We start from the raw sequence: 24,754 nt of genomic DNA, 5'->3' as shown, positions 1-24,754 counted from the left end.
AATCACAGTTCTCTACGGCCCCGGACTCTTGCGAGAGCTCCCACAACGACTCGGCAATCTCCAATGCAACGGAAGAGAATCACGTCATCGAGGTCGGATGTAGAGGAGAACCGAGATAAGAAGAAAGGACAAGCCAAAAAAAGAGAAAAATAGAAAATATCTAAAATCCCATTAAGCATTCAGAGCGAGACATTTGTTTTTTTGTTTCTCTTTTCATTCTTATCTAGTTTTTCTTTTTTTTTTCATTTTTTTGTATTTCAGTAGAAGTAGTATTATTAGAGAGTCTATACAAAAAAATCGACGTGTGTAATATGTACGCGCGCACCGAAAAAACATGGCCGATCAATGGTTGGGGGTGGGGGGGAGAAAATGGATTTTTTTGAGATTAAGTAAATCGTGCACACACAAAAAAAGAAATTTTTTGTCTTTTTTTTTTAAGTAATGGGTAAGAAAAAAAAAATACATTTCACCAAAAAATAATAATAAAAAAAAAAAAAAAACTTTTTCTTTTTTCTTACTTCTATGTCTTTTTTAAAATATTCTCTGGCAGGAAAACAAAATCAAGATCAAATGTGTTTTTTATACGATCATGGTAAGAGACAAGGAGAGAGAAAAGAGAGAAATTGATGAAAGAACAAAAATTACATTGAAACGTCAAAATCATTTGAATGACGATTACACTTGGAATGGGGGGCGGGGCGGGGGGGTTTATTTTAAGAGAGGAAGTTGGTGTAGAAGCCTTCTCTTGTTCAGTCATGATAAATAAAAGTGGGGTGTGAATCCCCACTTTCACTCCCGTTGTTGATTCTTGATTGAAACTAAATTTTCTGGTGGAGGGGAGGAGAGAGAAACAAAAATCTCAGGGTTTGGTTCGATGACCAGATTTCTGAGCTTTCTTCTTCCTGGCCGCTAGCATGTCGTAGAACGGGTTGTGGCTTATGCTTTGCCTGTATAATTCGACCGCACAGAAACAAAACGAATGAAAGAAAAAAGAAAAAAATGAGTTGAGTTGAGTAACAACAGACTACGCAAATGTAAATAAAGATAAAAAGTAAGAGAAACGGATGTGGGTTGGTTGGGAACAAATTTTTTTGTTGTTTATTTTTACCTAATGCAAGCGATCCATTCGTCTTTTTCAGCTTGTTCGGCGGCGGACATTCTGTAAACAGTGTGCTTGCCCTCGACCACTTTCCCCTCGGAATCCGTTTTGCAGGCTGTTGTGAATCGAAAAAATACAAATAAAAATAATAATAACCGTTTTAGAATTGTAGATTCTCCATTTCCCAATCTAGTCGACGATGCCATTTTCGCATGCAACACGGGAGGCTAACCCAGCAGTAGTGGGTAGCAAGTTGCATTATTATAGATAGATAGATTATATGTATATGTGCACCTTTGATGAAGTCGTTGCCACCCGTGGCGTAGAGTTCGAAACAGTTGGGCTTGTTCCTATCCGGCACTTCACGGACCTGATGGATTTGAAGAAAAATTTCGGTTTTTATGATAATGATGATTGACTGACACGATATAACAACAACGAAATTCGTTTTTCTTTGGTATAAACGAGAAAAACAAGCAGGAAATTGGCCACTTTAAAAAAAAAATGCTGTTGGTTTAATATATCATACCTGAATGTTTTCTAGCGGAATAATGCCCCTGGGCTCTTTGTCGGTGGTGTACTCGAAGTAGTATAAGCAGTTGTCGTTCAGAATGAACCAGCGTCTCTTCCACGATTTGTAGCGGCCACCTTTTTTTTGTTTGAAACATTTGTCAAAAAAAAAACCCAAAAAGAAAAAAGCGAATAAGAATCGGTGGGCTATACGAAAGACAATCACACAAGTGTTTTTAAAAATTTCCACGGTGTGTGTGTGTGTGGGGAGAAAAGCCTTACCTTGTTTCCATAGCCATCCTTCACGGTCCGGGTTGAAGAATGTGTGCATCAGGTCGTTGCCGTCGTCCTCGGGTATTTTGAAAGGCTCAGCCTTGATACTATCGTAGATACTCTGGCAGGAGAAGAAGAAGAGAGTTAGTCGCTTGTATTATAACTCGTCGTGTCCCCAAAGAGAGAAGAAATTGTTGGATGGGACAATTGAAGAGAAAAGGAAATTCACCTCTTGAATGTCTCTCGGAATATCTTTGCCGTCGTTGATGCCACGATTCATGGCGATGAATTTGTCCAGGGTGGGCTTCTCCTTGACGCTGGGATTGTGCAGGCTCGTGTTGAGAATGATGACGGAAAACGACAAGACGTAGCAGGTATCTATGTGTTTTGACAGGGGGAGGAAATCAAATGAAACCAATTACGAATTTTTGGCACACCTCAACAAGTTCCAGTCGATATAGATGCGACCGGATCGGATAGGGTAAACAAAAAGACGCATGGCTGAGCAAGGAAGGAGAGAAAATGGTCTGGTGGTGATGGTATATGTATGTACCTGGATTGGAGAAAATGTTTGGGTTGAGCTGACAGTAACGCTGAGCGAAGGTCTCCATCATTCTGTCAATCTTCTGGGCTTCTCCAGGCAGCCTGAAACTCCACAGGAATTGCCTATTGGGACACACGTAGAGAAAGTAGATTACATTCAAAAAGTCCATGTGAATCCACGAAAGCAGAACGGCCTGGAAACTAAACAACAACCCCCCCGAAAAAAGAGAGTAGCTCACCTTAATGCCTGCACGATGATGAGATCTGTAAAGTCATGCAGATCGACGAAAGCTTTCAAGACTTGCTCGTGGAAGGGGCTTTTCTCGCCAAGATAATCACCAATGGCCGTCTTACTTAGTCCTTCGCCCCTGTGGGAAACCGACGAGGAGGAAAAAAGATACACAAAATAAGCAGGGCAGCAACCAACCAACCGACTATATCCATCTATGTGTGTTATTAGCGAAAAACCAACACACAAAAAAGGCCAACGACAAAAGTGCGCACACAAAAACGGGGCTTATTATTATCAAAGCCGAAAAAATGTTCTTTCTCTTTCATGACGTTCTTTTAAAAGAAACTTTTGCCCCAGCTCCAAGTCAACGATAATAACAACAGCAATAATGATCCCTCCCGACGGATGGATTAAAAGATGAATGAACATTTTGACCTCCCACTGCCAGAGAGAGGGAGGAGGCCGACACTCTTCTTCAAGTAGATGACGGGACGTGAATCATTAAGACTTGTTTATAGCCTCAAAAATTCTGAACTTTGAAGCAAAGGCTGGGGTAGTAGTAGTAGTAGATTGGGTACCTGTAGAGGAAAGCGGCAATGTCTTGAGGCGTGTTCTGCAAGAGTCCCTGTTGCAACAAGAATTCAATGCCCTTTTTCGGGTCCATGTTGAACTTCTTCCTTCCGAGCGAGAGCTGCTTAGCCCGGGCTGCATTTTTACTGTCAAAATCAAAAAGAAGATTTTAAGAAATTAGAAAAACTGCTGACACATCATCATCGTCCTGGACACACAACTGCAATCGATAGGGAAAAGAAGAAGAAAAACCACGACAGGAAGAAAAATCAAATCGCCGACTCAAAGTTCAAAACACACAGCTGGGCCCCTTGTGTGTGTGGTGGGCGTTATGCTGTGCAAGTTGGCGATAAGATAAAAACCACTTTTTTTTTCCACCACCACCATAGGAAAAAAGATTTGGTGGCTCACAAGTTTGGAATGCAGAGAGTTCTTCTCTCCTCTGCACTTTGTGTGATCTGCTTTTCCACTCATTTTTAAAAAGAAAACAGAAAAAAGAAAATGATTCGGATTCTTCCTCTTACCTGTCTTCGCCCGTATTGTCCAGACTCTCCATCTCGGCCGTGACTTCGGCGATCTCATCTTTGAGTTGCTGTCAAAATCAATCAAGAAAAAATATAGTTTAGAATTTTTCGAGAAAAAAAAGATAATAAAAATCTAAAAATATAACAAATGAATGACGGGTGTTATAATATTATGGATTGAATAACGAGTTTCGGGGGCCCGGAGGAGGCCCATTGTTCAACGGGAATGGATTTGTGACGGGAGGGATAACAGTATAAACCAATGGGAACGAGCCTAGCCCCTCTCACGCTACTATGATGATGGTAGTGGCAACATAGCTTAATGACAGGCTCATCAGGGCGGAACGGCTAGGCGTAGGCACGAACGCAACGGACCAACAAGCCGTGATGCTAACATCAACAATAACAACAACAACAACAACAACAACCCCTGTCTATATCTATACAGCTCCCTCGTTCCATCCTAGCTCTCTCTATCCCCTCTAACTTTTCCCATTTTTTCCGAGGGGTCGGTTCCAGGTTGTTTTCCAGTGAAAATAAACTCACTCTGCTCCTTCCGCCACCACCGTAGACTTCGCTCTCGGAAATCGTGTACCAGACGGTGGATCGCTTTTTACGTCGATCCAGCGAGGCCGTGCTGCTCGTGTGGGCTCGCGATCGGCTCGTCGAAGCCGACAGCGGAGGCAACACCCGACTGGACGATCCGCCGCCGTTGCCATTGCCGCTGTTGTTTTCCCCACAATCCGGGAGGTGGTTCTGCGGCGAGCGCTTCCGGGGCAGAGTGCAGAATTGCGAGAGATTCCGGTCGTCGTCACCCAGTTGCTCCTTGACACTCGGAAGTGCAACTGTGACGGCTGCTGGACGTCTAGACGGATCCGTCACTGTCGAGTCGCAGTTCCGGTCGGAAATGTCGACGGACGAGTCGCTTTTCTTGGATCGACCGCCGCCCAAAATTGTGACCGAGGGGGCGGAAACTCAAAAAAAGTTTTTTGTAGGTGAGAGTTTTTTGTTGTTTTTGGAAAGTTTTCCGCGCCATTAGACAAATAGCACAACAAGACTGAACAAGACATAGGGTTTTTGCTTATGCGTAGGTTATTTTCTTTTCCCGGTTTTCTTGTGTTTTTTAACTTTTCTAGCGAAATAAATGGTTTTTTGGGACTTTTGTTTTACCGGAGGCGGTTATACAGCAGAGTTGTCAGATTTTATTCTTTAAATTGACAGAAGCGGGACAATTGATTGACAACTTCTACATCAAACAGTAAACCGTCTTCATCTTCAAGCTGAACAGAATTAGGGATGGGACAAGTACATATATAGTATTTGCAGGAATAATAGCCATTACTGAACATAAATGTTCTAGTCAATTTACCCGTTAGCTTCCCGTTTTCTCTAACCATATTGTACCATTGACACAGAACACGGGTTTCTGTTTTTTCATCCACATTCCACTCATTCACACAACGAATACTTTTCCCATCCATTGCAACTAAGGCTAGAACTTGTCCGAGGAGATAATCTCGTCCATCTGCTGTAATGAAAACTGCCCAAAGGCCGTTTTTGAGGGTAGTTTTTTCAACTTTTGTGATTGTTCTTTTTCTTTTAAAAAAACCAGAGGGGCAACCTGCAAATCTCCACTTACGGTCGCTGCTATTTTTCCACACCATTCCCTCTAGAAACCAACAGATTGTCTGTTTGGAAACAACTTGGGTGTGTCCATCAGGTCGGACAAGAGTAGCAAAGGCTGTGTTTTTAATGTTATCATGAACGGGATGAGTTTTTGAAAGATCACGGAATGTGCCATTCATGACAGCCCCAAGAGTGTCGAACTCATAATCCCTGTCTCCTTCTTCCAAGTTATTTTCCTGAGCCTCTCGACTGAAAACATCTTCTCTTAGGTCAAAATGCGATTCATCGCTCTCGTCAAGAAATTCATAATCGGCCGACGAGGTCGAATTGTCATTTTTTTTTCTTGTTTTTTTAATTCTGAAAAGTTGCTCAGCTAGCTGCTTATTGAAGCAATACTTGTCCTTGCCGGATACTCGCAAACCTATTAATTACAGGAAAACAATTTAAAAAGGAATTGCTGGTTGGTTTAAATCGAATAATGGTTATCAACCTAGTTTTTTCAAATCTTTTTCGGCATCGGCGAGAGCAACGCGGATTTTACAGTCCATCTCTGCCATCGACGGCATTTCCCACACGCGTTGGTTTGTCGGCTGGTCAAAAGGGCGCTCGAAACGAGGATAGGACAGGCCATCCTTCACTCCGTCTGATGTAAGGCGAATGGTTGCATCAATTTTGCGGCATCGAGATTTGAAAAACTCGCGAGCGGTAAAGTTCACCATTGTTGAGCAGTTTGTAGTGCAAGAGCGGCCACCTCTGAAGTAACTTTCACATGGTTGGCTGGTACACAGCCATGGTTTGAAAGCTTCTGGTTTGTCTTTTAAGGCTAATACTATAAGTACCAAAGCATGAGCGTTAAACTCGGCGCAAAGATACACGTTTAGTGTCATAAAATTTGCAGCCAAAGTGTACGCCTTATCACAGGTGATCCAATAGCGCCACAGTCGTAGACTGAACACCACGTACCACATTCGATATACTCGATCCAGTGGCGACAAATTTTTATCCAAAAAACTTGAAGCAGAGTAATTCATCAACCTAAGATAGAACTGCGTCGCTTCCGAACCTATTTACATTCGCACAAATAAAAAAAATTTCTAACTCTTTCAAAGAATTCGCCTTCATATGTATAGCCTACTACCTTCAACATGCTGGAGCAGTTGGGAAACATGGGGTTGACATAATCTCTCTGCCGATCCATAGTTCATTTTATCGTGCGCGTTGAGATCCTCAGGTTTTAGCAGATGTCGACTTTTATCATATTGATTCATTAGGGTTTGCAAGTGGACCGGTGAAGCAATGTAATTGCCAATCGCTATAAATTTTTCTGATCTAATTAGTCTCATTCGCAACTTCGCCACTGAAATAAATAAAATTCGTTATTACTTTCTTTTACATTTTAATTTTTTAACAATTTCATTAATTTATACCTAAATGAATGGGATCCTGGACTGATATGCCACATCCGATTTTAATAGCAGCAAAATAAAAATATGACTTTTTAAGGGAATAAAGCGTTTCCTGGCCAACAGGGATACCTTTACAAACGAATTTTTCACATGAAAAAATTAAAAGACGAACTCAAAAATTGGAAGAAAAAAATGCATAAAAAATTATATATACTTTTTGGAACCGGAAGACCCAGCTCTTCCGTTTCACGCATAAATTTCATTTCGCGGGCATCTCCGTCTGCGGAACAAACAAGGGCAAGAATCCCTTCCGCTGCTAATGCTGTTATTATCGAATGCATGCGAGCCTTTACGTCCTCCGCAGTGAACTTGTTGTCCGTACAAAATGTAAGAATACGGATCGGCGGAATGCTGTCGACTAGGGGTTGCGCCATAACTACAAGCACCAGCGTTGCTCGAGGGAACTCTTCAAACACGTCGACAATTGATTTTATATCTGTGACTACCGCGCGTCTGTGATTTCTTAGTCCGTTTGCTTCCATTGGTAGACTGACACCCATCACGGAATTAGAAGCGCTGTCATAATTTCTCTGTGACACAATAGCGGTACAGTCTTCACTAATAGACACGATGAGAGGTAAATTGTTTTGAATGAGGAAATCCTTTAAATATTTGACGTTCACTACACCTTCCGGGACGGATCTATCGTACCGAGAGAGCTTCGATTTGACTGTACGCAGACCAGGGACGGCGCCGTGAAAATTTGCACACAGAACTTCATACGAATTTTTACCGGCCATACAATAGAAGTTCACACAAAAGCGAATAAGTGCTTCATTTGTGAAGCGTCGTCCTCTAGCTCTCTTATTTTTATTCAACAACAATTGTTTGTACAGCCACTTTAACAACGTCGGTTTAACAAAGCCGGGAACGAGAGCTGCATTTTCGTTCCCGGCATTCAAAAATTTTGATTGATCAAGTTGGCAGTGGTTGCCTCGTTATTGGTAATAGGTGTTGATATAGAAATTAACACGTGAACCTGTTTGCTGCAAAGAACGCTTTGTATTGCTACTCGCCTAGCCACAATCGTCAACAGCACTGAGTCCCCCTCTCTTATTCCTTTGTCTGGGTAGGTCCTTCTCCCCCTCTCTTCTTTCCTGGCTATCCTGCGTTGCCGCACTGTCCAGTTTGTTTATCTTTTATACTCAACACCTCCCCTCAAACTGGACCCCCAAAAATAAACATGAGCACAGAATACACAGCATATTTGAATCAGACATAAATACTAGGTTCAGTGTCACAAGACAAATAATAAGAAAAGAAATATCAGCCTCCTTTAACTCTTCAGTTACACCTCCCCTACACCCCGAACGCCAATCTTGTCACGGAGATACTTGAAGCGTGGAGCAGCCAGGGGTTTCGTGAGTGCATCGGCCAGTTGCTCCTGGGAGCTTACATAGTTTATCATCTCTTCTGTCATGTCGATCGTAACGCTTCCTTTTTCTGTCCGCTTCTTCTCCTTCTCTCTCACGCCGGCGTTTGTATTGACGGCATTGAGCTCTAACATGCGTAGTGGAGTTGCACTCCCAGCATGTTCTCGGTATACCAGCATGTTGACTGGAAGGGTGGCTTTTTCCTTTGTTCTGACCGTACTGGGCAGGAAGTGCTTGCTCTTTGTGCTGTGATTCATCTCTGTTCGGCTTACTGAGATAGGCAGTATCAGATGTCGATTTTGCTTCTTCGTCGTTGCGCAGGCTCTTGTCCAATGCTATAAGGCGAGTAGTCAGTTTCTTGAGAGTTTTCTCTGCAACAGGCGTGCTGTCCCATGCAAAGGCAAAAACACGGAACTCTGGAGGAAGCGACATGAGTATCTTTGCCATTATTTGATTATCATCAATAGCTATGTTGAGGCTCTTCAGACGGAATGCTATCTGTTCCAACTCAGTCAGGAAGCTTGATACACTTTGGCTTGGTCGAAATGTGCATCCATAGAACTTTGTCCACAATAGAGGTGCATTGTCTGCGGCATCTTCTTCATACTCAGTCTCCAATTTCATCCACATCTCTTGGGCTGTGCTACAAGACATCAGGATCCTTGATTGGTCTTCTTTGATGGCGCCAAATATGTTCTGCATTGCCGTGGTATTTCTCTTGTTCCAGTTGGTTATATCAGCTGCATTTTCAATCACCTGGTCAGCATTGCGTCTCTGATTGTGGTAACAAAACGAGAAGATGGTTAGGTTTGTGATATCCATGGCAGCCTCACATTATCTCAATGTGGAATCTCCCTCACATCATCTCGATGTGGAATACCTCTCACATTATCTCAATGTGGAATCTCCCTCACATCATCTCGATGTGGAATACCTCTCACATTATCTCAATGTGGAATCTCCCTCACATCATCTCGATGTGGAAAAACACTCAGCTGTCTCCTAGATGCTTGCAACTCTAGCACACACTTGTCCACCATCATATGATGGAATTTAGCCAGAGTGACCAAACAGATTGAGAAAGAAACACAAAAAAGAGAAATGTCCAGCAAACACAAACACACAAAAAACAAAATCAAGTGGCAGAGATTAAGCACTCACGCCGGGATCTAAGTTTGTCAATTTAATAGTTGGTACCACGCCACAGATAGGCATCTCATATCGCGTTGTTGTCAGGCACGGATCACACACATAAAGAAAACAATAAATCATCAATAAACTTACTTCAGCAGGTTGCCGTTGAGTCCCGTTCACGACTTCCCAAAGCTCAACACTTTGTAACGCCAGCTTCATTCCAAATTTCCAAGACGCGTAGTTTTTCCCATTCAGACACCATACAACATGGCGGCGGCCATCTTTCTCCATCACTCCAGAAAAGAATTTCTAATTTCTTGGGAACAGTTAGCCGGGGACACACACAAAAAAAAATAATTGTTCAGACAGAGTAGCTGTTAGCTGTGCGTACAGCTGGGCCCATAACCTGTTGATATAGAAATTAACACGTGAACCTGTTTGCTGCAAAGAACGCTTTGTATTGCTACTCGCCTAGCCACAATCGTCAACAGCACTGAGTCCCCCTCTCTTATTCCTTTGTCTGGGTAGGTCCTTCTCCCCCTCTCTTCTTTCCTGGCTATCCTGCGTTGCCGCACTGTCCAGTTTGTTTATCTTTTATACTCAACAATAGGTGCTGGTACCGTGCAAGGTACCGTGTTGAGGACACGCGTTGGATCCGCGACAGGCTCATGTGAGTTTGTTTCCTGCGGCTCAGGAGCGATTTTGTGGAACCTTGGAAGATGATGACTTACGAAGTGACTTATCTTCCAGCCGCCGTATTCGTCTACACCGGTTTTAAGTATTACGTCGCACTTCAAACACTTTATTGAGCTGCTTTCAGCTATAATTTTACAATCAGTTGGAAGATAAGCAATTTGCTTTTCAACCAACATCTTTGTGGTTTGAAACCACTTCATGACGTATTCGTGAAGGGTTCTCCCTTTCCTGATCAGCGGTGCTGGTACGGCTGATTCATCTTCAGCAGCCGATGCAGCCGTTGATGGGCCACCGGAAACATTTGATAGCACAACTTCAGGCTCGACTTCAGGGCGAGATTTCTTTTGAATCGGTGCATCATGACGGACTGAGCTCTTCCGCTTTAACGTCGAACGAGAAAAGGTGTACTGTTTTGAGTACTCTTGTAAAATACGTTTTGACATCGTTACCACTTCTTCTAGCGTAATTTTCTCCCCAAAAGAGAATTTAAATTTTGATGGGTCACTCGCAAATTTCTCACCCAGAACAACTAACTTTTCTTCATGAGTTTTAAAGCGCATGGGATCACTAACACTTTCGCGAATGGCCTCTTCGAGGCTAGCTCTTCTTTCTGGCGAATCCAGTTTACTTAGAGTTCTAAGATTACTCACATCAACTTCTTTTAGCAAGGCAATCAGTCGAGGGGCTAGAATTACATCATAGCTTTCTAACAACTTAAAAACGCACTTTGTTTCACTTTCATCCATGATTACAACCATCGGTACTCGAAAGTAGCGATGTGACTAATGAACTGCGACGAATTGTTCTAGGTGTCGCGTTAATCGAAATACCCTTAAGCATTGATAAGTTTGTAGTTTTCCCCCTGAAAAAAAAGGTTTTTTAACCGAAATGTCTGGTTTTTTCTCTTTTTGTCAGCAAAAAGAGAAAAATTTGCTCTTTTCCTTGTTTTTTTAACTTTTTTCCCCATTTTTCTTCCCTATCTGATGTTTTGTCATTTCGCGCCAACAAATTTCTTTTGGCGCTTTACCTTTTACTTTTCGGGTAATTTTTTTTTCTTTTTGTAATCAAAAACAGAAAAATTTGCTCTTTTCCTTGTTTTTTAACTTTTTTCCCCATTTTTCTTCCCTATCTGATGTTTTGTCATTTCGCGCCAACAAATTTCTTTTGGCGATTTACCTTTTACTTTTCGGGTAATTTTTTTTAACTTTTTTGAGTTTCCGCCCCCTCGATTGTGACCAGCCGCCACCTCGGCTTGGACCTGGGCGACGACGACGACACGTCCAGCCGCTCGTTCAACACCGTGGTGGAATGATGGTTGACACTGAGTTTGTGCAAGCTGGACAAGGATTTAGCGCCCGTCATATTCGTCAGAGTTCCATTTTTGTCGATGGTATTCGACTTTGTCAACTTGTCCGGAGTAGTTGGGAGTCGATTGCGCCGTAAAGAGCCGAACCATCCCGACTTGCCGGCCAACTCGACGGGTGATGTCATCGTCATGGCGAAGCTAATCGACATGTACACACAACAGCAACAACGACGGAAGCGATAACCAACCAACCAACACACACACACAGGCACGCACACACACTGAGTCACATAGACACACACATACACGTCGAGCGGGCTGGAAGAAAATGGAGAGCGCAAGAGCGCACGCACCTCACACTCTTGGCTCTGTTGACTGACTGACTCGCAATTCCCCCCCAACCAACAACATCTCCTACTACTACCAGCCACACACACTCTAGCCCAGTCAAGTCAGCTGATACGGGAGTCGACTGTGTAGGTTAGGAAAATATACATGGGGCTGCTCTCTCTCTCTCTAAAGGGCACCACAGCAGCAGCAGCGGCAGCAGCAGCTCTCCCCTAAAGGGGAAACTTGTGACGAGGAGAGGAGAAATATCAAAAAGTCTCCGCCCATTTTTTCACTTGGCGAGCGGGGCCGTGTGGGCGTTGCACCATGTCGGGCTATCTTCATGACGTCACGGTCCTGTGCCTTTTTTTTTCTCTCTCTCTGTTGCGGTCGTGAAAGGGAGATGAAAATTTTTGAACCGTGGCACCCAAGCGCCAAAATGAAATAATAAAAAAAATATTTCTCGTGACTGGGCATCTGCGAATGCGACGTTTGTTTCTTCTCTCCTCTTTTGAAAAATAAAAATAAAATAACAAAAAAAAGGTCGGGCCGTGAATCACGGTGCTCTCTTTTTTCAAGAGGCCCTTGTCTGTGTGTGTGTGTGTGTCCCCTCTATATGGCACACACACAAATGTCTATTTACTTCGACGACCATCTTCTTTTTTCTTTTCTTTTTTAAAATAAAAAAAGTTTGGGTATAGTAACCTGCGCCGCCAGTTTTCTTTTTGATTCGCTCATTATTCAAGTCGGCCATAGACCGGGAGGGGGGCCCACATAACTGCCCCTGCAAAGAAGAAGAAGAAGAAGAAAATACCTAAGATACGACGAAGACTGTGTGTGTTAGGAACCCAAAGGAGAGAATTCAAGACGGGTCTATTTATTTCTTGCCTGGGAGATGTTATTCCCGTGCGCGCAAGACAAAAGAAGCACAGCACGGAGAAAAGAGCAGCAAGCAAGTTGCGTGCGACCGGTTTTCCCAGGACCTCTCTACTACTACTATGCACAACAAAAAAACGCCCAGGGGGGGGGGGGGATAGAGTCGACCCGAAGTTGGGGCTAGCTGCGTGATATTATTCTGCTCACGCAGTGATGCAATCCTTTTGTTTTTTTCGTTATTCCTTATTTTCTCGTTTCCTCCCGTTTTCTTTCTTTCGTTTTTAATCTACTCGAAACACAGTGAAGAAACAACCGAGACAAACAAACTTTTGTGTGTGGGTGGTAGGAGGAGGAGATGTAGAGAGATGAGGTGTTGCTAAATAATGGGAAGAATTAAACAAATTAGAAAGAAAAATTTAAAAAAAAAATCAAATTCTCAAAAAATCTAGCACGAGCTGTTTTTATTCTATTTTATTTTCGGGACGCGTTTCCCGCGTGATAGCGGCAACTTGTCAGCCCTACCCCATCGTGGACCAAAGTTTGTTTTTTCTTGTCGCCGATAGTTATAAAATACGTCGTCGCCGACCCAATTAGAAAAATAAAAAAAAAAAGGATTCAGAGTCCGAAATGGTGAACGAGAAATCTCTCGATCGGATGGCGTCGCCCTAATCTCTACTGGCCCCCACCACCACCACCACTGGCGTGTGTCATTCTATTAGACCTCCCATATTTCGGTCGCCTCTCTCAATCAAGGCTAATTTCTTATGCCAAAAAATTCTTGTCTCACATTTTTATTTTTAAATTCCGACCGAAATTCTTCAAAAATTGACAAAAAAAAAATGGAAGGAAAAAGAAAAATGAGAAGAAGCCAAACGGTTTAGCGCGGCAGAGGAGAGAAAATAGACGTGGCGTCGTCTGCAGTTTGACAGAATTAGAAACCGAGTGGATGGTGATGGTGGTGGAGAAAAAAAGGCGCAGCAACAGCAGCCGTGACTAGTTTTCTTGCCTTTGGTTCACGTTCCTTTTCGTTCGCTTCATTTGTCAAGGGTCTCCACCACCGAAGGACAAGAATAACACTTCATTTTGAATAACGATCAAACGCCTGGAATTTGTTTTTCTTCGTATTTTTCTGATTTTACAACCAAGCAAAAGTCGTAACATATAGATGGGATATTGAATAAGGAATAGGTAGGCACACAAAAACTAAACGGCTGTGGTGGGGCTTTCGTTCTGTCTTTTTCCAAAGAGAGTCGCCCGACCTGTCAGAGCAGAAAATGAAAGGGGAGGAGCTGGAAAAGGATTGCCATGAAAGACCTTGTCATCTCCGCAGAGATGGAATATAAATTTCGCCGAGAAAAAAGAGAATGCTGCTGCTGCTGGACTGCTGGACTGAGTGGATTTGAGTAGGCGGAGTCCTCCAGACAGCACAAATATATGACGACACTAGACATATAAGCGCCAGTGCTGTGGTTGTTTGCGTGGTGGGCAGCTAAAGATCTCTGAGGCAATGGTTTTTTCGTTTGAAATGCGATGATGATGAATTCCGCCAACACGCATCTATTAAAATTTGACTTTGGAATTTTTCCGTTTTTGCGAAAGAATAGCAAATTTAAACGACGGGCAATCGTCTTGACTCCGTGCGCTAGTCATTGGGGTCCGTTGGCGATGATAAAGTTGTCTGGAATTTTCATAGGAAAAGTTACTGAAATTCCCAAAAGGTTTTCCCTCTCTCTCTCGCTGGTCCTGGTACGGTCAAGGGCTAGCAACACTAGAAGAATCATTAAAAGGAATAGATCTGCACACCAAAGTTGTTCTTCCTTCCCCCCTTCAAGTACGTACGCACGAAATATGCGCTAGCCATCCCCACTTGGAATCGAAACATTTTCTTTTTAAAAACAGAAATAAAAAGCTTAAAAGAGATGGAAAGAGCCATCCACTTGACTGTCTCTCGAGTTGTTCTTGTCCTTTGACTATATGTATCCCCCAATGGCACTCTAGACTCAGTGCTGTGTGCACGTATATATGTATAAGCAACTGTATTGTTCTTTAATTGTTTTAGTTTCCCAGAACACAGAAAAAGAAAAGGGGCGAAACTGGGAAAAAAACGAAATAACGGTGGGTGGTTTTTGTAAAGCAAATAAAGGGTCGTTTCTTTCAACTTTTCTATTTACACTCAAATAATCTCGACTCGGTTAACTGTAAAAAAAATCAAAATACAAAAATAAATAAAAGTTTTTTCTAAATCTGAAAAACCAAAATAGATTTAAATCTCCTAGCCGGATTAATTATTTTCATTCAATTTTATTGGTTCACCACTTGGAAGAGCGGGGCTGGGGTAGAGGGGTATCAAGAGGGAGAGTTGGGTTTGTTTGTTTGTTTGTTTGGTTGTTGTTCGTTCATCCGACTGAGCGCGGATGAGGTCGCCCCGGTGATAAGATTAGAACCGACGTGTGCCTTGTTTGTGTCTGCTTTTGTGACTCCTAACGGACTAGGGGTCCCGTGTTTGCACGCTTAAGGGAACTTAATAATAATATATGGGATCTTCTTCTTCTTCTTCTTCTTCCCTAGTTTCTTTCTTTTTTCTTCTTCCTTTTAATATGGGAGAGATGGGAACGACTTAAAAAGCGGATATGACCATTTCCACGACGTTGACAAAAACACACACACAAGTCGGAGTCGTCGGAGTCACAAATAGAAAAGACACCCACAGTGTGTGTGTGTGTGTGGGATGGAAGGGCGAGCATCAAAAATCCATTAAGCGGTCTTCCGACTTTTACCCCCGAGTCCGTTCGTTATTTTGTTTCGTTCAGTCGATCCCAAAAAAGATTTCCTTTTCTCTCTACATTTATTTTTTTCTTCTTCTTCTTCTTCTCTATTTAAGGTTTCCGTTTCCTATTTCTTTTTCATTTTCAAAGACTTCCTCAACTATTTGACTCGGGGAGAAAGAAAGAGAAAAAGGAAATTCTTAAAGCTCCAACGCCCAGCACCCATGGCTGTATACGTGTGCGCGTGTCTTGTGTGTGTTGTATACATTTTTGTTTCTCGGCTGTATTCACACTCTTTTTTCACATCCTCGGGCATCACGCTTTGATTTTATTATTTATAGTTTTCTCGGATTTTTATGACAGCCAGTCCGTCGGCGACCAAGAGGAAACGCAACGTCTCCGATTTCACGGAACCGCGGGTCCAGCGCTATCGCCCGAGAAAAATCGACCGGAAAAAAAATATTTGGGCAAGTGTGAAATAATAAATGGACATTCGAAGCCATCCACGCCATCTAGCGGTCGACTGCGAAACCCCTCGATCGCGAAGCCATCTAGCGATAAGATAACGAACGAATTCAGCGCACCCTCCGGAAAAATGTCAAGTTGAAAAAGAATTTGAAATTCGAAGATTGAGGAAGAAGCTGGAAAAGTAGAGGAAGGAGAAAAAATTCCTTTTGTGGATTGTGGTGGGTCGCATTCTTGCATAATGGACAACCGAGGGGAGAGAAAATAGATGAAAGGAATTGGGAGAGAAAAAAAAGGAGAAGAAAAGAATGGGGGGGGGGTTGAGGGTGCGGGGGGTTGTTCTTCTTCTTCTTCCCTTTTTTTCTTTTTTTAACTACCTACAACTACCACTACTACTATTATTATGGAAATCAACCATTATGCGACTATGAAAAGCCGACGAAAAAGATCTTAGTTTAAACGATCATTAATGCACACGATTCCCACGCCGCCGCCGCCGCCGTAGCGTATAATGGGAACCTCAACATACTCAACACTTCACACCAAGTCCAATATAATAAGAAAAGAAGGGAAAAAATTGCCGAGCATAAAATTAACTAAAGCATGGCATTTCATTTCCCCCCTTCCAACTTTTTTGTTTAATCCATTTCATTTTCCATTTTTATTCCATTTTATTTCTTTTCAAAAACCTACCGCTAAGCTCGAAAGATTTCCGGCTTTTTCTTTTATTTTCAAACCAAATAGCTTCGAATTCCAATTCAAAAGAGATATGCAAATGACTAAACTACCCAGTAAATGAAAGAAAGGATTATAAAATACCTGTATTTCGTTCAGCAGTTCCGTTTTCCGGCGTCGGATCTCGACGAGCAGCTGTTGTTCGGCTGGCGTCAGATCTGTTGGGCGATGGAAATTCCCCCCGAAAAAATTTATGAAAAAAAGAAAAAAGAAAACGGACAAAAATGAATATCAAACAGGCGAAAAACGGAAAAACCAACGAAACGAATATGATATCACAAAATTACAACCGCCCCAACGAGCCCATGAAGAAGCTGCTGGCAGGGGCTGTATGTGAGCGAGAGGAGACTCTATAATAATCATCATCATAATATTATATAATGATGAATTGACGTGTCGCTTGGCCGTTGACAAAAGGGGAACAATGAGCGTCGAGTTTATAATGATGGAAACACAACCGCCCTCCCCTTCTTTTTTCAGACGATTTTCTGGCAGTCATAATTATCGCTTGTGTGTGTGTGCTCTCTCCCGTGCTTCACTGTTTGTGTTGTTCCTCTTACATATAAACACACATAAAATATATAAAAAGAAAAAAAAAAGCTGGCTGATGACGAGCCGAAGCCCAGCGTATGATTACGACGATCATTATTTCTCTTTTTCTTTTTGTGATGTTGTTGTTCTGTTCTGTTCGGTGTATTTCACATAACGACGCCAGCGTGATCGTGAGAACCCCTTTTCTCTCTTTCTCTCTCTCATTTTCCAGCTCTCCCTTCCAATAGGACAATAATCTACCCACCTACCACGGGGGCTATTCATCGACTATTTATTAATCTGCTAGTTAGAGAGTTCCTCTCTCATTCCCTTTGGGGCAAAACGGAAGCAGGTGGTCGCGGTCGGTAAAAAATAAAATAAAATACTAGGAAGAATCTAAAAACTACTTTTTCTCTGCTGGCGTTTCCATATGGACCGGCCGACCACCCCAACCCGGCCACGGCCCCGGCCTGGCCCTTCTATTACTTCAGGCCAGAGGGAAAAACTAACTTAAAAAAATGTGTCAACCCAAAAAAGGCCATACGCTGAGCGCCTTTTTCCTAAATTTCCTAAATAAAAACAACAAAATTTCTTTGAAAAAAAAAACAAGTTTGGGGGAGAAACTAGAAACAAAAAACCAACAAATTCTCTTATAAAAACATGATGAGGGGGAGTTGGCTGTTGGCTTTTTTCGAGTTGCTGGTGGATACACACACAGAGCACAAGTAATTTGACTAGATACGGAAGCTAGACTCTACACCCTCTTTCCGGAATGAAACGTCATCAGCTGCTGGTGTGCGTTAAGTTTCCCTTTTCGACTTGATATTTTTTTCGGTTCTGTGCGCAGCACATCTTGACAACAAATAATAAAAAAAAAGGCATTTCCAACCCTCGGAGAGACATGGAGTGTGAAACAAAAGCCGATGTTGCGGGTGTCATTTCGGTGGTGGTGGTGGTGGTGAATGGAGAGAAGAGCCAAAGCAGCGTGGGAGTGGAAGGGAGGGGTCTATCTAGCCATGGCGCCATAGCCAAGTCAAAGTCACACAGCCAAAAAGAAGTCAGAAAATAAGAAAAAGAAGAAAAAAAACACAGACGGAATCCATGAAACGAAATCTAGACCCGGATTCTTCCGTGTGTGAAATGTGAGAATCAAAAGCAGTGTGTCGGAAAATCTTGGCGAGTTTTTCCTTTTTTTATTTTTATTTTTATTTTCAAAGTCGATTAATCGCATTTTTTTTATTTTAGTTTGTTTCTTTAAATGTTATTTGTTATTTTTTCAATTAGGAGGAAATTTGCTCAAATTCCTGAATAAATGTCGTCTGAAAACGTTTCCCTGCGAAAACAGGATCGTTTCACTTATTCAAATTTATAAAAATAAAAACCGGCGATCGTTTTTAATTAGGATTTCATTCTGGAAAATTAGAAACGTACAACTCAAAATGCAGACCACACACACAACTCAATCCGTGTGCCACATCAATCCCTTTTTTTTCCTTCCTATCTCAACATTTCTCTCACCCGTCCGTCCGGTCGGGACAAGATTTCTACGGGGTGGAGTCGATAAGGACGAGCTCTAAAAAACAGGAACGAGTGTCGGGACAAGGACGTTTAAATAATGGGCGACACAAGTATCCGAAATAGGAGAGGGTCCCCCACCAAAAAAAAAAGACAACAAAACAATTCACAAATGAAAAAAAAATAAGAACGTACGAAATAAAATGATATCATAAAGAGAGAAACGAAACGGCAGGGCGTTCCCTGTTGAATAATAATAAGAGAGAGAGAGAGAGAGAGAGACGATGGAACAAAATGATTTCCGCTTCGTTTCATCCGTCATAAACGAGTGGGAAAAAATAATAGGCACCCCCGGAATTCACACCTCAGCGGTCTCACGTCTAAATCTACACGAGGCGACGATTAGAGGACGATTTTCGAGTGACGGCAACGGAACCCGCCATCATCATCCTGCCGGAATCTTTTTTTCTTTTTCTTATCTTTTTTCTTACCGTCGTTTTTTGACGGAGAGCTGACACACGGCGCACGTTCACGCTTGAGCTAGCGACCATGAAGGTCGTCCGTCCCGCGGGCGGGCGGGTTCTCCTCGGCACTCAATCACCCGATAATGCGCGCATAGATCTTATAAAGAAATCATCAGGGCGAAATCTGACGAGGTACATACGCGAGCTACAACTCTTCAAGGAGAAAAGTAAAAGAGAGAGAGACCAAAAAAAAAACGGGATAGAAACATCAAAAAGGAGGAGGAGGGAGGGAAGGTTGGGCTCCGAACGTGCAAAATAGCAGCCACACATAGTTGCGTCTGCATAATTATAATAATGGAAAGCTCCGAACCTCCAAAAAAAGTTTAGAATAAGAAGAAAACGTGTTTTGTTTTGTTTTTTTTCCGCTCTGCGAGTAACGAGAATTAATCGAATCCAACTGATTATCCGCCATCTCCGACGACTATCAAAGCCATGAGACATTATCTGGCGTAAAAGAGCGATCGTATCTACAACATGCATATACATACATACGTACACGCTGGCTAAGTTCAAGGACCCATCCGTCTCACCTTTCCATTCGCCCTTCGTCGCTCACGTTTCATCATATCATCGCCGTGGCATCTTTTTCTTGACGTTTTTCGTTTCTTTTTGACTCATCTCCTCCGCCGAAAAAATGTTCCGATCGTCTCATTCTCTCTCTCTCGTGAAAGAAGAAGAAAATAATACGCGCACGACCGCGGCCTCAAAACAACAAGAAAAAAACAAAATAAAAGAAGAAGAAAACTATTTTGGAAGAAGAAAACTGGCAGCGCGAAACACCTCGGCATTATATCTATTGGGGTCGATGCTAATCTCCATTGTTGAAATTATCTCTCCGTTATAGGACTGGTGCAGACAATCTGACGTATTTATATACACTTTCCCGTCGTTTTTTTTTTCTTCTTTCTTTCTTTCTAGTTCTAATACCCACTACATAACGCTGGGCTGCATTTGATGCAGTGGCGGAAATCGGAAATATTTACCGAACAGTAGGGCACGGCTTTTGGGATTGTCACCATTCTTTTCTGTCACGACCGTTGCTTTTTACTTCTTCTCTTCTGGGGGCGATCGCATCGAGAGCCCCGGCACATTCCAAAGCGCCGAAATGCTCAGAGTGTCATAATCCGAGGGCCCTCTTCAAACACCACCAACAGACAGACGACTACTACGCGTTCCATTATTCGCTGTTAACATAATCTGTTGCTCTCTGCTCTTGTAGACGCAACCAACCCACCCACCCTCGCCTTTTATAGACCGCAGAGATTCAATGAACCGCGTCGAAAAAGAGATCTAGCTCCCTCCTCAACAATTTTTCCGATTTGATCCAATATTTGACCCGAAAATCCCATGAACCCTATTGTGGTGTCGTTTTCATAAATAATTACGTTCCATCGGGTCCAGGAATGGGGCGCTCTTCAAGAAAAAACCGAGTGGGTTGCGCTCACACAAATACTTGAAAGGTGGGGGGGGGGGACTCGGGAGAAAAAAGAGAAATGTTTCGGAGAAAAGAGAAATGTCTCAAAAGGAGGAAACTTGTCGTCCAGGTGGAGACAACTCGAAAAACGTCCAGCACCCACTGCTGCTTCAGATGGCTAAGAAAAGAGCTGGAGAGCCAGAAAGATGGAAGATGGATGAGCTATTCATCACATGATTGGAGAGCTTTCGAAAGTAAAAACGAAAGAAACTTTTCTCTCGCCGTATACAAAACGTATATAACCTGCCTCCTTTTTTTTTTATTTTGTTTTGTTGTTGTTTCCAGGCTCCTAAAAATAGGAGACACTCGTAGAGCTGAGAGAAAAAAAAGAAGAAGTAAGTGAGTTTTAGTGTAAGAGGCTATCTAGATGCGTGTCCGGCCTATCGGTGGGACTTTTTTCGGGGGTCCCAAGGACCACACCTGGCTTAACGTCAACCCAATTTGTAACGGCCTCTATTCACAAGATGAGCAAGAGGGAAAAATAGAAGAAGAAGAAGAAAAACTGGAACATATTCAAGTATCTCTTTCTATTTTTTCCCCATCTATTCAAAATGATGAACAGCAGTGAGCACAAATGCACACATCTCGACAGTGCCAACAATGCCAACAACAACGTCCGAGCCGAGCGAGAGAATGAACAAGGGTCCAAAGGACAGCAGCCACACACCTCGACCAGAGATATGCCCACGGTTTGTGTGTGTAGCTGCTTGGCACTGGACGTTCAGATCCCTGGGAAAAACGAGACCGACCGAAACGCTCATCATTTGCTTTTTAGAAGAGAAAGAAAGAAAGTAAAAAAGAATAAAAGAATCAAAGAGAATGACGGGAAAAAAAGTAGGAGGAGGAACAAGGAGAACAGAGAGGGGGTACTACCGGAACTGCTGGACTGGGGGGCTCCTGACCAGAAAAAGTGTCCGTATTTTTGGATGAGCTCATCGAGCAATTCTTTCCGTCTATTTCTATCTGAAATGCCGTGAGATAGAAAGAGAAGCTAGAGAGAGAGAGAGAGAGACCTGCTGCTGTTTGGCGGCACATTTTTGAGGACCTTTAATGACAAGCGCTACCGTTTGATGATTGTCCATTGATGGCCCATCAGCCGTAATGTCTTCCCGTTTCTTTTTTTTCCCTCTCTCTCTCCCCCCGTCTCACTATTCTGTACACAATAACCTTTTTATTTTTTTTATTCGTCGGATAGGGGTGGTGGAATATAAAAGAGATTGACCATTGCGGCGTGTTTTTCCACGAATGGTGTAACCAGTCCTTAAAAAAAAAAGATATCGCCCTCATGTAACTACTACTCCTACTACTCCCTCACTATCATTTCCCTCTTGGTGGGATTTATAGCACGGACATTCCACGACAACAAAAAAAAGGAAGATGAAGTGGATGATGATGATCCAGCGGCCGGAGTTTTTGTGAAAGTAAAAACCAACACACAAAAACAGGCAGCAACATCTCAAGAAAGAAGAAGAAAAAAGAGACTAGACAACTACTATGTTATCCTCTCGTCTTCTTAGAGCTCTTTATAGATGATGCCAGGTAGTAGCCGTGGCATTTCTATCTCTCTCCCTAACGCACACTCACACTTGTTGATGAGATTTTCCAACTGGGTCCCGGTAGCCGCCTGTAATCCGTTGACGACGGCCATGTCTGAATTCCAATCAAATGTTGTTGTTTGTTGTTTTTCGCGTCTGTCTCCGATGAAAAGGATCAAAGGGATGAAGAGGGGGGAATTCGAAACCAGAGCAAATAACTCTTTCTTCTAATTCTTCTTGTGCTTCTTATTTCGACGATCTTCTTATCGAAGACCAGCCGGGGCCGAAACAACAAACACCACCAACACAATGAACTTTCAAAAGGGAGAGGAGTAACACAATACACACAACACAGCACAACAACAACAACTCAACTGCTGTACTTGTATAGCCCTTTTCGAGAGTCTCTGCCTACTATTTGTCGCAACTAGCACAAGAGCACCAGAGTTTCAATGCACACGACCGTTCCACCTGAGCGTTGGACACTGACTGGTGCGCTGCCAGTGAGTTGCCTATCTACGTACTACAGCGCCGGAACCCTCCATGTGCATACTATACTACTACCACCACTATACTATACGTCGTATACTACGCTCTCTTTTCTTTCTTTTCTTGTCGTCTCTCCATCTCTCCTCTCTCTCTCGTTTTTACCCAACGGGGAGACGAGAGAAAGAGCATCTTTCCCCCCCAAACCCATCACCCCCCCCCCCCTTACTGGATAGTAGTTTCGGGTTCCCCTTCTTTTTTCGGACGCTAGCCATCCGTTAGCCAGTCAGCATCGTCCATCATTTCAAGTCCAACGAGAGAGAGAGAGAAGTTACATTATTGATTCTTTTATACATTTGAGGGAATAGAAAGAAAAGAAGAAAAAAAGATGCAGAGATTCTGAATAATATGGTAGTATACAACAACACACCATCTCTCTGCGGGGCGAAACAATACCAATCAGCATATATGGGCGGTCGGTATGAAGGTGAGCTTGCAGTTTGGGTCGTGCGGGATGATGGATGTATGCACGACGCCGGAAGGTAGGTACGTGGAGGTTGGGGGAGGTTAGAAGCGGGGAGAAAAAAGAAGAAGAAGACAAAAACAACATTGAATCAACAGAAAATCTAATGCGTCATTTTTTTTTTCATTCGAAAATGAAAATGAAAAACAAAAAAAAACTAACTAGGCACGCTCAACACGTCCGTGTATCGAGAGCCGTGAAAAATGCCTTTGGGTTATGTGATCTTTAAAGGCTTTCTAAAAAATAAAACCTGTATTCCTCCCTTTTGTATCTTTTTTTTTTCTTTCCCCCCTTTTTTCCCTTTGGAGAGCCCGGAAGGCTTGTGCGGAATGAGGGACATTTAAGAGCGGATGAGCTCGACGTAAGAGAGAGAGAGAGAGGGGGTTCAGGTTCGGATTCGCTCTCGGCCTTCTTTTTTCTTTTAAGGGTTAAAAGGTGAACGGTGGAAAAACCAGTGGGGGGAACAGCCCGGCATTTCCGTTCTCATCTCATTACCCCAATGTTCTTGTTGTTTTTTCTTTTCTTTCTTTGATTATTGTTCTTTTCTCTTTCATCTGCTGCTGAGTCTATCGAAGCACAGTGGCTGCCTCAAGGGTTGTGGTCGGTCTCGTGTTACCGACACTCAGCCAACCAGCAAAGTCCAGCTTTATTTTTGGTCAAATCCATGCTAGCCAGAAACGACGTCCAATAGCCTGGAACGTGTGTACAGTACACGGACTTGAAATGCCAGTTGAGTTTAGCAAGGAGAAGAGCAGCTTAGAGAGAGCATCCAGTAGTACGCACACACACACTCCTGGTGAGCAGTGACCATCAAGTCAGAAGAGTAACGAAGACAGAATGGCATAGTGTGCCATCTTTCTCAGCCAAAGCTTACTCAACGGGATAGTTTTAGAAACCTATAGCCACTCATGTGTGGTTCACACAAATAAAACTCTCATCTAAGAGAAAAGACTGGGAAAAGGCCAATGACAGTTTTGAAGTGGGCTTTGTTCCCAAAACGAGACACCATGCTCATGAAAGAGTCAAACAGCAGGGGGAGGTATACATCTCATGAAGGCCTCTGTTTGGAGCCTTGCCAGCATCTAATAACTTGAGAGTTGAATTGACAAAATCATGCGTACAACTCTTTGACAGAGTACAAGTTGCTACATCCTTGTCCTCATTTGCATCCGAGAACACGTACACCTTTATCCATCTTCAAGATTTCTTACCTGCAATTTTGAATATCTCGGCGGAAGAAACAGTCTGGGTCTGCATGATAGCAACGATAACGAAGCTTCAATCACTGATTACAGTTTACGTGGAAGGCAATGCACTGATTTGAGATTTATTAACTTAAAAAAGAGAATGTGGCAGATTGTTTGGACCGTTAATCGTCAACAATAAGACGCCATTGTGGTCTGCGGAAAGCGCCTTCTAGCGGGGAAAATCTCAACTATCGGCAATACATTTCGTGACGTGACGATAATCTCGTCGATTTTTAAAAGTGTAAATGAAAATCTAGTAACAATGTAACAGTACATTTTTTATTCATTTCAATGGATTTCTTATCTATTTCAATTGAGAGTATGAGACCATTTGTTCTATTTTTGTTTTGTCATAGACTTTTTGAGAAATCAAGGCTATCTATTTGTCTCTGTAATTCT

The 24,754-nt window shown here is 42.7% G+C and overlaps 2 protein-coding genes across 4 annotated transcripts; both read right to left on the bottom strand.

Moving 5' to 3' along the window:
- Positions 1 to 287: 287 nt before the first annotated feature.
- Positions 288 to 24,514, bottom strand: LOC124194950 (cytohesin-1-like). Of its 3 annotated transcripts, none has more exons than XM_046589377.1 (12): positions 24,320 to 24,514; positions 16,605 to 16,678; positions 3,752 to 3,819; positions 3,236 to 3,373; positions 2,665 to 2,793; positions 2,436 to 2,548; positions 2,112 to 2,260; positions 1,892 to 2,003; positions 1,629 to 1,747; positions 1,394 to 1,469; positions 1,109 to 1,214; positions 288 to 947 (listed from the first exon to the last, which is right to left on the bottom strand). In XM_046589377.1, exons 1-12 carry the CDS (start codon positions 24,363 to 24,365, stop codon positions 860 to 862), a joined length of 1,218 nt encoding a protein of 405 aa, XP_046445333.1. In that variant the 5' UTR covers positions 24,366 to 24,514; the 3' UTR covers positions 288 to 859. The 3 variants fall into 3 exon arrangements, with proteins under 3 accessions (XP_046445333.1, XP_046445324.1, XP_046445316.1); XM_046589368.1 differs by lacking the exon at positions 24,320 to 24,514 and adding an exon at positions 22,149 to 22,667; XM_046589360.1 differs by lacking the exons at positions 16,605 to 16,678; positions 24,320 to 24,514 and adding exons at positions 4,298 to 4,712; positions 11,284 to 11,768.
- LOC124194942 lies at positions 4,720 to 8,608 on the bottom strand. Its single transcript, XM_046589349.1, has 5 exons — positions 6,998 to 8,608; positions 6,805 to 6,912; positions 6,516 to 6,734; positions 5,868 to 6,440; positions 4,720 to 5,798 (listed from the first exon to the last, which is right to left on the bottom strand). Exons 1-5 carry the CDS (start codon positions 7,581 to 7,583, stop codon positions 4,954 to 4,956), a joined length of 2,331 nt encoding a protein of 776 aa, XP_046445305.1. The 5' UTR covers positions 7,584 to 8,608; the 3' UTR covers positions 4,720 to 4,953.
- Positions 24,515 to 24,754: the final 240 nt, after the last annotated feature.

Source organism: Daphnia pulex, chromosome 1, assembly GCF_021134715.1.
Source record: "Daphnia pulex isolate KAP4 chromosome 1, ASM2113471v1".
Classification (NCBI taxonomy): Eukaryota; Metazoa; Arthropoda; class Branchiopoda; order Diplostraca; family Daphniidae; genus Daphnia; species Daphnia pulex.
The sequence above is the reverse complement of the archived record's forward strand: the minus strand, read 5'-3'. Positions and strand labels throughout refer to the sequence as shown.

Coding starts and splice junctions, on each gene's coding strand:
- LOC124194942 (XM_046589349.1), bottom strand. CDS start 7,583: ATGGCCGGTAAAAATTCGTATGAAGTTCTGTGTGCAAATTTTCACGGC. Junction 6,913..6,997: donor GGGTCTTCCGGTTCCAAAAA/GTATATATAATT, acceptor TCGTTTGTAAAG/GTATCCCTGTTGGCCAGGAA. Junction 5,799..5,867: donor AAAAGATTTGAAAAAACTAG/GTTGATAACCAT, acceptor TGTAATTAATAG/GTTTGCGAGTATCCGGCAAG.
- LOC124194950 (XM_046589360.1), bottom strand. CDS start 11,561: ATGTCGATTAGCTTCGCCATGACGATGACATCACCCGTCGAGTTGGCC. Junction 2,549..2,664: donor ATCATCGTGCAGGCATTAAG/GTGAGCTACTCT, acceptor GTGTCCCAATAG/GCAATTCCTGTGGAGTTTCA. Junction 1,215..1,393: donor TGGCAACGACTTCATCAAAG/GTGCACATATAC, acceptor GATTCACAACAG/CCTGCAAAACGGATTCCGAG.